Source organism: Mytilus galloprovincialis, chromosome 7, assembly GCF_965363235.1.
Source record: "Mytilus galloprovincialis chromosome 7, xbMytGall1.hap1.1, whole genome shotgun sequence".
In the NCBI taxonomy this organism is placed as follows: domain Eukaryota; kingdom Metazoa; phylum Mollusca; class Bivalvia; order Mytilida; family Mytilidae; genus Mytilus; species Mytilus galloprovincialis.
The window spans coordinates 22,038,635-22,050,855 of NC_134844.1; the positions used below are offsets into that span (position 1 = coordinate 22,038,635).

Here is a 12,221-nt window from a genome sequence, read left to right on the forward strand (position 1 = left end):
ATTTTTCTATTAAGTATATGATAAAGTTCATAGAAATACATGTAGAAAAAAAGGGAAATCCATATATTTATATAGAAAAAAATAGATTTCTACCCTCGAGCCCCCTTTAAATGATAAACAACGTCAGTACCCCAAACACTATTTAAAATTCAAAATACTTTTTTTATATACACGAAACGAACCATTTAAACCTTAATGAATGGTTATAAGTAATCTTTATTTGGGTAATGACTCTATTTACGTAACAATTAACCTTATATATTTGTATACATGATAGAAGTAAAATCTAGGACTATCGAAGTTACCACGATCATTTACATTATGTGTGAGCACGATTTTAAAATAATTGTTAAATCTTAATTTTGATCAAAATTATCAATTTGTAATATTTAATTGCATTTGATATGTAATGGACCAAGGTAAATAAATCTCTAAATGTACGTAAGTTGCTTTTTCATCCGTTTTACTTTCTCTTTTAATATAAAACCAATCGGAAGCTATTTAAATACCTCGACCAAGAATGACGTTTCATTAACGTATATCATCAAATGCAATCGGGTATATAAGTAGAGTTTGGTTTAGAACTGCTACAGACGGAACAACTAAATCAACTAATAATGAACTTCAGTTGCTTAATTTTGATTGTTCTTTTTACGACTGCAGTCTCTGTCAGCTACGGTAAGAATTTACTTATTTATTTTGTATGCGATAAGTAAGAATTGTTGCAATTACCAATCCGACGGACATATTGATACAAATAATATATATAAACACTTGTTGGTATATGAAAAGCAAACTTAATTTAACAAAATCATTGGTTATTTTATTTCCAAGATAGGGTGTGTTTGGACATATCCATCTCAATTTTTTACAATTTTATAAAACTAAACAAGCAAATTTGTTTTATAAACGCATTTTACAAAATGATCAAGAATCTTAATTGGTTATCAAAAGTACCAGGATTATAATTTAGTACGCCAGACGCTCGTTCCGTCTACATAAGACTCATCAGTGACGCTCATATCAAAATAGTTATAATGCCAAACAAGTACAAAAATTCCAAAAGGTTGTGCCAAATACGTCTTAGGTAATCTATTCCTGGGACAAAGAAAATCCTTAGTTTTTCGAAAAATTCTAAGTTTTGTAAACAGGAAATTTATAAAAATGACCACATAATTGATATTCATGTCAACACCGAAGTGCTGACTACTGGGCTGGTGATACCCTCGGGGACGAAACGTCCACCAGCAGTGACATCGACCCAGTGGTGTAAATAGTTATCAAAAGTACCAGGATTATAATTTAGTACGCCAGACGCGCGTTTCGTCTACATAAGACTCATCAGTGACGCTCTTATCAAAATAGTCATTTTATTGGAAGCCTGTCAAAAAAAGACATTTTATAAATTGCCTAAAATTTCAGGTTTTTACAAAAGGTCTTAATTTAGTAAATGCCTAAAAATGCAGCAGAGTACAACCAATGCAATGAGCTATTTTTATCAAACAGCCACCAATTAACTTTAAAAAGTGTTTGTCATAATTATTCATGTCACCTATACTCAGCGTTATTTACATAATAAACCGTACGTTTATGCCAAGGTACAAATGTAGCTAAATTGAGATTCTTTTCTGAGGTATGATCCCGCTGATATTTATAACCATAAACGATTTTAAAATAAAACATATATCAATAGGAAACCATTTAGCCTCACTAAATACAAATTATTCAACAGTACTGTTTTTTTTTAAAAACCTGTCAAATAAGATTTAAATTAAAACTACCCCTCCAATCAAATATTTCAAAAAAAAGTTAGTGATCATTAGTTTGAATCATGCAATTTTATATGAATACTATATTATAATTGAAATGCAGATGAGCTGAATAAAATTTGAAATTTAAGAAGTCTTTTTAGTTATAATAATGGAATAGTTATCCTTTTTTCCTATGAATTGATGAATTTGGTCTTTACTGTAGGGAAATTTGATTTCATTGTTAGCTGCTTATACATTATGTGAAAAGTTTCAAAATTCCTCGACACTTTTAAAAATCAATTAACTCAGGAATCAACAAATCTATCTTTTTCATTCATAGACTTCAAATTTTTAAAGCGAAGTTAGCAGTCAAGTATTACGAATTGAATAAACATCACAGACTAAATAGATTTATAACAAATTAACTCATATTTTCAAATTACGAAAGTTCCATAGGACGTAATTATCAATACATGAACTCGTAATAAAGTATCAACATTTCGTACCTATTTGTCATTTAATCAACAAATTTTAAACAACCAACTATCAATCAATCAACCAGCGATATGGTATCAAAAGATTTTTAATAAAAAAGTGAAATCACAAAAATACTGAACTCCGAGGAAAATTCAAAACGGAAAGTCCCTAATCCCCAATGAGCACGTTCTTACAAATTTAATGTATATAGAAGTTCTGTTGTAAAAAGAAGATGATACCAGAAAAATTACAACAAAAATAAACAACAAGATTGAGCAACCCGACCTAATTGAAAAACAATGGGTTAGGGAGTCGGACCAGATGTTTAGGAAGAATTGGCAGTTCTTTTCAGAGTTGGTACATTTCTATCTACATCCGGTGATCTACAAGTACAAGTGACAGAAAATGCTTCATTCATTTCTTCTCTTGTTCACATATAACTAATGAATGTGGCAGGAGAACTTACAGTAACAGCTGTTAAATGTTTCATCTAATGTAGAAATAACGTTTACATTTGACATCCCACAGTACATTTTTTATTTACAGTATTATTTTTTTTTTTTTTATTTATAGAGAACAAAATAGCAGAAGAAATCAATGAGTTGGAGAAGGAATTACTCGCAGTAAGTATGCATAAATTTAATGATAGCGACCAGCTCTCTCATATGTAAATATACAAATAAGTATATATATTCCAAAGTATTTTGACATATCTTATATCAATTTTTCCAATATGACATCAATAAATATAATTTTATTCCATTGTTTATCGATGAGTTTTCATACACTCTCTTGTAGGAAACAAAAAACAGGCAGATACTGGAAACTGATGAACAAGACATCAAATCATTGAATCATGGTTCAGGATTAAACAACAAATTTAGGGAAGGCGGCTATAAACGTCACTATGGGCGTCCAACAGCAGGGAAAAGAAACGAAATAAATCAGGATCAAACACATCGAATTTTACAGGCCATTGGAAGAGAGCATGACAGTCGTTTATCTCAACTCCTAGCTTCAAAAAAGAAGGATACGAAAAAAGTTGGGCGGAAAACAATAACAAAGAAAGGAAGAAAACTGAACAACAAAAACAAAAAAGGTCGTAAAATGGGGTACATTTTTGATAAACCAGAGGTATTTTATTTTCATTTAGTTCTTTTTATTTATACGTCAGACCGTCTTTAAACTTTGTAAGATGTTCGTACAACAACATGTCTAATGGAGATAACATGACACAAATTAATCATTTGATACGCGTGCGTATTTTATGCTTGACAATTACGTATTAAACAATATCTTAATAGGTACAAACATATCATACGACAGTTGCTCAAATGCAAACCTTGTTAACCTAAACAACATATATATTTTCCAGTACCAAAAAACATATCCCCTCACAATCATTTCAATATACCTATAAGATCATGGATAATATATTTACAAGAATTTGCATAAAATATATTTCATTTTACAAACATCCCTGATTTTATGAAAAAGACGCTTGTACTGAGTGAATACAGATCCCTTTCCAGTTTTTTTTTTATGAACGAGTAACGCCTGTTGACCCAACATGAATCAGCGTAGATATCGGAATCCTATCGCGACGTTTTGACATAAGTCTTGAGAACTCGGAAATTTACTGGAAGATGCACGAATTTGAAAGTCGTCTGTAACTTCCAAACACTTTATTTTTCTTGACTTTTACCAGGATCTAAATGCAGATTCTGAGTTTTCTTATTTGTTGGATGCGATGAGTGTGGATTTGCACGGACATGTTTATCAGGTATATTATAATGTGTATATTGTTTTTATATATTGTTCTTTTTTCTTTAACGCAAATTTATTACTCACGTGTAAAAGATAAGACATAATAAAAGATTTTTTAATTTATATATAAAATATATTTTTTTCAAATTCTTTCGTGTTAATATGAAAGGCTGATTTATGAATTTAAAAATTGCAGGACACTTCATCCATATGCAGGGAATTTCTTTCTATCAGTTGTTTAATGAACCGACCTCAGTGCAACGAACATTGTAAAATGTATTAAAATAAGGATTATTCAATATACACAAGTTGAAATAGTGATAACTCGTTGTATACAATGTATCATACTATTTTCACTGTGATTTTTTAATACTTTCAAATGATTGTAGCCCAAAGGAAGACATAAGGATAAGAAAAAGTCAAAAGGGGAAGATTTGGAAAGAGACCCTCCAGTGAGTAATACTTTGACATATTTGAATTTCTTAATATTTTATTTAAAATCATAGTTAAAACTAAGAAAATCGTTGAAAAGTAGACGAAAATGCAACATTAAAAAGTTGAGTTCAGAAGACATTTTAAACACTTCGAGACACTATTTGAGTATTCACATTGTACGGCTACATTTTACATAAATCAGGCCGCTGATTATTTTTGATTGAATGATTCCACATTTTTTCAAGTCGGGTCCTTTAATAGCAGACTTTTGCTAACTGTTGAAGGCTGCAAAGTGATCTATAATAAATTTTAAATTTAAGTCTCGCTTTCGTTTTAGTTGTTGAATAATAAAGTACTTATAGGATACATTAAAATGAATAATGGAATAACTAACTACTCAATAGTGTTGAAATAACATTCATTAACATTTTTTACAGTGAGGATAGTTTAATGTTTCATAATAACAGATCATACTATAGATGAATTTAAGCGCGTCAATAATATTTCGGTTCTTTTTGCAGGTTCAACTCAAAAGAAATTTCAAAAGTACTTTTCAGTCATGGCAGAATGGAAGGGTATTCTATGAAATTGATGCCGTATTTGGTATGTTTAGTTAAATGCTATCTTATTAGAATTACTTCTCCGATCTATGTTTTTGTTTGAGGTTTTTCATTATATCGATCTGATGAGTTAAGTTAAAACTCAACTGTTTTTAGAGTTTGTTTTTATGTTGTGCTGTTACACCACTGTCCCAATTTATGGGGATGATTGAGCGCTCACAAATATTTTAAACCTGCCACATTTTGTATTGTCATTTCCAAAAATAGGAGCCTGTAGAACTTTCAGTCGTTATCGTTGATCTGTCATATTTGTTCGTCGTAAATATTCTGTTATAAACTAGGCCGTTAGTATACTAAATTGAATAGTTTCACATTTCTCATGCCGACTATACGGTCTCTCATTGTTGAAGGCCGTGCGATTGCCTATAATTGGTTTTATCGTGTGCATATGAACGTTGGTGGATAGTTGTTTCATTGGCACTTATACCACATCTCCTTATTTTTTATGTTTTTCTCCGGTTATGTTAAGTTATATCTTGGCATGTTTTAGCCATGGTTATGTTTAGTTATATCTTGGCATGTATTGTTTATGTTTATGTTTACGTCTTGACATATTTTGTATGGTTATGTTTAGTTGTATGTTAGCATGTGTTGTGTATGGTAATGTTAAGTTATATAATAGCATGGTTTGACTATGGTTATGTAAAGTTTTATCTTGGCATGGTTTGACTATGGTTATGCTAAGTTATGTAACATGTGTTGTCAATGATTATGTTGAGTTGTCTATGGTTTAGTTATATCTTGGCATAGTTTGACTATGTTATGTTCAGTTATATTTTAGCATGTGTTGTCTACGGTTATGTTTATTAATAACTTAATTATATAATGGCACGTTTTAACTGTGCTTATGTTTTATAAAGGCAACAGTAATATACCGCTGATCAATAACAATAAATTGATGAAGGAAAATTTATGTAACAAACTAAAACCGAGGGTACATATCAACTATATGAGAAAACAACGGAACCACAGAAATACTGAACTGCAACAAAAACAAACGCCAAAATACATAGAAAAGGACTAACTGATAACAACTGCATGACTTGTTATAGTACATTTTAAGACAAAATAGTGGGTTTTATGGCTAGCCAACCCCTAACTCCCTTCTTATTTATATATTGGTCTGTATTGTCTATAGTTATGATTAGTTATATATTTGCATGCGTTGACTATGGTTATGGTACATTATGTCTTGGCATCTTTTGTCCATTGTTGTGATAAGTTCGAAAAGACATTGAGTTTGTGTATTTTTCAGAATGATGGTGTCTGGGTGTATTATTTTCGATTTTATTTAGCGATTCACTTTTGGATATTTTTAAAATAAAACAATATTTTTTTTCTAGGCTATTGAATGCCGATGTTTTTCTCTCTAATACAATGTCAACTATTATATTATTGTTTAGGGAAAGAAAAACTGCATGTTTTACATACCAATGCTGTCAACTTTTCCTACTGGATATCACATAACAGCAAACTTTTTAAGAAGATATTTATATCAAGAAAGTAATAAAATAACACGTAGAGAGATATTTTTCTGCCAAATAAGTCGTTTCAGAATGTAATGCATTTTAATTCTATTTTCTAAAGAGTACGTCAACACGTTGTGATTGGCTCACAACATTCCAAACACAATGAAGGGAAGATGTTTTCAATTTTTGATACGAACAATGACACTACCAATAATGTAAAAGATTCTAAAACAGCGAATTGCATGCTTCTTTATAATGAATTCTTAATTCTTTTTTACTCAGATGCAGCAGACAGAGATATTATTGAGAGCGCTGTACAAGAAATTAATGATCAAACGTGTTTAAATTGGGTACCACATGATGGTACGCCAGATGTACCATACATTAAGATTATATCTGGAAGGTGAGTTAATATAGTACTGATAGATGCATAGAGAGCATGATTCCAGAGAAACCATTTAGGATCACGGGCGAAGATAACATGTATATAGTCTGAATAATGAGAATAACTTGTCACTTTTGGTCGGTTTGTATATTTAGTAATCATTTAGATAATGCCTCTATCTCTTTTGTTTTCTAAAGCATAGCGAATTAATTCTTTCAAAATGGGTAAACATATGGAAAGTAAGCACAAAACAACGCCAAAAACGATCTTTTATTGTCTTAAATTCATGGAATATACAACTGTTGATACACAGATGTTTGCTTAAAAAATACTATATGTTGTTGGTACAAAACTTTCTGTTTTAGTTATTTTAAATAAAAGTATGGTAACCGACTTTGATTTACAGGTAAATATCAATCAAAGTGGTGTTCTTGGTAAAAAAAAAATAAAACGTTGAAATAATCGGAAAGTCAACGCGCGTTGTAAGAATTTAAATTCGTCGATTGTAGATTACTTTTGTAGCACCAACAATGTATTCGATTGGTAAATACACTAACAACGACGTTGGTGACCATTTGACCATTTCATATCATTGAAACGTAAATTGTATGTATCGAGAACATATGGTTTTTATAAGACACATCTACGTAGATCTATAAAAATTGAATATTGATGATTATGAAAAAACATCGATTATTTCTGATTCCTTTATATACCTTTTTTGAAATAATTTACCCAGTAATATTTCAGAAAAGAAAGGAAAAATAGGCTTTATTTCATTATGCAAAAGTTATTTGCAAAATGTAACAAAACAATCCTTGACATTCACCATTTACTGTTCTTCGAATTTAAGGTATAAAACCACTCATTCAGGCCCGGTCGGAAAGAACCTACAAGAAAGTAGTACATATTTTAAACAAAACAGTTCCTACGCATGGCTGTATCTTTGTCAATAGCGGATATAATTGTGTAGTGTTTGTATCAAATGAAAGCTTCGGGACTTGGGATCACTGTAGAACCCTTGTTGAAAGATTTATTTGAATAATAAAAAAGTTAATGAATTTATGATAGGAGGGCACATTTGTTTAGATTTGAAGTTTCTGTTTTTGTACTGTCAAACTTCTGGGAACCAGTACGCTCTAATATGCAATTAAAGGTAAGGTACAGTTTTGACATGAAATAACTGCCACTTTATTTGAACTTAAGATAAAGTAGCCATTTAATGCTTGAAATTGCAGAATTTAACATAGAAAGCAATGGGGCTATGCATTAGTGGTTTTATACCTTAAGAAGAGTACATAATTATTGTTTTCCCTAATAAAGTCAATTTTATTTTTAACCGTTTAAAATGCCATACTTATTTGATACACAGAATTTAACTTGTAACTATAATTCATGGTTTCTTTATCCTTTATAGTGGATGTTGGTCCTACGTTGGAAATATGAACTATTTTCCACAAGAACTAAGTTTGGGAACTGGCTGTGTAAATGTACGTTTTGTTTATTTTTTTTTATTTAACAAAGCTATAACTTTTTTGATTCACCGTTATCAGTTTAGTCGAGATATAAAAATATCAGATTTATATAAGATAGTGGTATTAATGTCATAAACCTAATTAAAAGATACAAATTGAAGGAATTCAACAAAAACTAATCGAATCACATGCAACACAAAATGAGCTAGATCGTTGATTCGACAGAGTATGCGTTTCCTTCTATACATGCAACAATCGCCATATGAATCCATACAATGTCATAAAGTTGCAATCGATAACATACACATAAGCTAAATATGCAGATTAGACGAAATTTTGGTGTAAAAAAATCTAAGACCTTAAATACACCTAGATAGGGAGTAAAGACAAAGACACATCATAGCGCACAACCAAATTGAAAATATTTCCATACAACGTGTTTATTGTCGTTTGCAATCTTTCTTCATCATAACTCAACTAGCACATTTTTGTATATGCCAGATCAATAATGTTCTCTGTATGCCTTATACCTCTGTATACGATGTATTTATTGCTTTATTTGAGCTGTTTTCAATATTTGTTCGCAATAAATAATTATATTTGAGAAACCCTTTAATTGATTTGCCTTCGTTAGGTAATATGAAAATTGGTAATCAGGCGACAATTATTGTAATTTTTTGCGTGACCTTCTTTAATTTAGTAATTAAGCCATTCATATTTACATATAAAAAAGAAGATGTCGTATGATTGCCAATGAGACAACTCTCAACAAGAGACCAAAATAACACAGAAATTAGTTATTGGTCAACGTACGGCCTTCAACAATGAGCAAATCCCATACCGCATAGTCAGCTATAAAAGGCCCGAAATAACAATATAATACAATTCAAACAAGAAAAGTAACGGCCTAATTTATTTACAAAAATTGAACGAAAAACAATTATGTAACACATAAACAAACGACAACCACTGAATCACAGGCTCCAGACTTGGGACATGCACATACAAACAGAATGTGGCGGGGTTTGACATTGTAGAGGAATCCCAACCCTCCCCTAACCTGGGACAGTGGTATAACAGTACAAAATTAGAACGAACTATAAAAATCAGAAAAAGGCTTAACTCATCAGATGGACAAAAATACATGTGGACGTTGACGGGTACTTGTACATCCCCCCCCCCCCAAAAAAAAAAAAACAAATACAACACTAGGTTCAGATCTGAGATAATTTAGCCCTAAATGTTATATCTCCAAATTTGTGTTAGCAAATTATTGTTCTTTTCTCAGCGGGATTCGAACTCTTGCGTCTATGACATCATTGCAACACCGCCTGCACTGTGCCTAGAACCATAGACCATTAAAACACTTGGGGTTCATAAAAAACCCAGCTTTTATGTGGTAAATGTTGTGCCTTTTCATGCTATATTTTTATGTTGCCTATAGGTGATCGAGTCACAGGAATTATATCGACTACCGAAAGGTATATTTTTAATTAGCCTTGTTGACCTAATGTTATTTAGCGCTGGGTACCGCGGTACATGTACCAAATTACCTATGATTAGCTTACCATTCTTCCTTTTTTTTTAGAAACCAACAGCCGTTCACGAAATGATGCATGCCATTGGCTCTCAACATGAGCAGACGAGATCAGACCGTGATAATTACATGACTATTATAGAAAAGAATATACAGAGTGGTCGCGAAGGTAACTTCCAAAAACAACAAACGATGAACAATCATCCATTGGATGCAGCATCTGATATGATGTACGGGTTATATGTAAGTTATAATAATCAGCAATATCACACTCAGACAGAGCAATGCCTATCTTATTGAATAACCAGCAATATCACACTCAGACAGAGCAATTCCTATCTTATTGAATAACCAGCAATATCACACTCAGACAGAACAATGCTTATCTTATTGAATAACCAGCAATATCACACTCAGACAGAGCAATGCCTATCTTTCTGAAAAACCAGCAATATCACACTCAGACAGAGCAATGCTTATCTTATTGAATAACCAGCAATATCACACTCAGACAGAGCAATGCTTATCTTATTGAATAACCAGCAATATCACACTCAGACATAGCAATGCTTATCTCATTGAATAACCAGCAATATCACACTCAGACCGAGCAATGCCTATCTTTCTGAAAAACCAGCAATATCACACTCAGACAGAGCAATGCTTATATCATTGAATAACCAGCAATATCACACTCAGACAGAGCAATGCTTATCTTATTGAATAACCAGCAATGTCACACTCAGACATAGCAATGCTTATCTCATTGAATAACCAGCAATATCACACTCAGACAGAGTAATGCCTATCTTTCTGAAAAACCAGCAATATCACACTCAGACAGAGCAATGCTTATATCATTGAATAACCAGCAATATCACACTCAGACAGAGCAATGCTTATCTTATTGAATAACCAGCAATATCACACTCAGACAGAGCAATGTCTATCTTTCTGATAAACCAGCAATATCACACTTAGACAAAGCAATGCTTATCTTATTGAATAACCAGCAATATCACACTCAGACATAGCAATGCTTATCTTATTGAATAACCAGCAATATCACACTCAGACAGAGCAATGCTTATCTTATTGAATAACCAGCAATATCACACTCAGACAGAGCAATGTCTATCTTTCTGATAAACCAGCAATATCACACTCAGACAAAGCAATGCTTATCTTATTGAATAACCAGCAATATCACACTCAGACATAGCAATGCTTATCTTATTGAATAACCAGCAATATCACACTCAGACAGAGCAATGCTTATCTTATTGAATAACCAGCAATATCACACTCAGACAGAGCAATACTTATCTTATTGAATAACCAGCAATATCACACTCAGACAGAGCAATGCTTATCTTATTGAATAACCAGCAATGTCACACTCAGACAGAGCAATGCTTATCTTATTGAATAACCAGCAATGTCACACTCAGACAGAGCAATGCTTATATCATTGAATAACCAGCAATATCACACTCAGACATAGCAATGCTTATCTTATTGAATACACAGCAATATCACACTCAGACAGAGCAATGCTTATCTTATTAATTGTAAACGGATTTATTTTCATATCTAATAGACATATCTGTCAATGATATGATATTTGTTTTGAAAGTGGAACGACAGTTAAATATAAAATTGAGAATGGTCTCCGCTAAAACATGTGGGGGCATGTAGTAATTGCTTTTCCCTCTCGTCTGTTCTCCCATGTGTCCTACATTAATGGTTTGCGGATTATACTTTTAAAAATTGATTGATTGATTGTTGATGTTTTAACGTAATTTTCATTACTATAGCCTATTTTGAAGCTAACATTTTTATTGGTGAAGGATGACAGAGTCTCCATAAAAAGCCACTGTTCTTCAGCAGAAAAAAAGACAATCATATGCAATTAAGATTGGAGTCCTCCTACGTATGGGGGTCAAACTCACAAACCCCCGAGTCAAACGGTGAAAAAACCAATTTTATTTACATCACGTCTTCGTAAAGTAACGAATAAATCAGAGAAAATGTCCTAATACTAAAAAATAGAGTTGTCTGAATCAGGAAAATACACAAAGACCAACCTTTATTAGTTCAGATTTCAAAGTGTCATTATTATTATTATCATACGAACTCTTAACGATTTTTTGCAGGGTTTCTCTATTAATGGAGACAAAACAATTAAGTTTAACGACTGGCGTCTAGAGTTCCAGGCAGATAGTGCAACTGGCTTAATGTTCTATGATGTAGCTGATATAACTACGGCTTATACATGTACAGGTAAATAATTATTTCTTGAATG

The 12,221-nt window shown here is 31.9% G+C and overlaps 1 protein-coding gene across 1 annotated transcript in view; it reads left to right on the forward strand.

The window, feature by feature from the left end:
• Positions 1 to 428: 428 nt before the first annotated feature.
• The window catches only part of LOC143082550 (uncharacterized), a 31,587-nt gene continuing 19,794 nt past the window's right edge, over positions 429 to 12,221 (forward strand). Inside the window, exons 1-10 of the mRNA XM_076258270.1 lie at positions 429 to 678; positions 2,802 to 2,851; positions 3,027 to 3,362; positions 3,937 to 4,011; positions 4,385 to 4,447; positions 4,952 to 5,033; positions 6,802 to 6,922; positions 8,322 to 8,394; positions 9,968 to 10,159; positions 12,073 to 12,199. Coding sequence (XP_076114385.1) covers positions 618 to 678; positions 2,802 to 2,851; positions 3,027 to 3,362; positions 3,937 to 4,011; positions 4,385 to 4,447; positions 4,952 to 5,033; positions 6,802 to 6,922; positions 8,322 to 8,394; positions 9,968 to 10,159; positions 12,073 to 12,199 — 1,180 coding nt within the window. The 5' untranslated portion in view covers positions 429 to 617. The remainder of the gene's footprint in view (positions 679 to 2,801; positions 2,852 to 3,026; positions 3,363 to 3,936; positions 4,012 to 4,384; positions 4,448 to 4,951; positions 5,034 to 6,801; positions 6,923 to 8,321; positions 8,395 to 9,967; positions 10,160 to 12,072; positions 12,200 to 12,221) is intronic.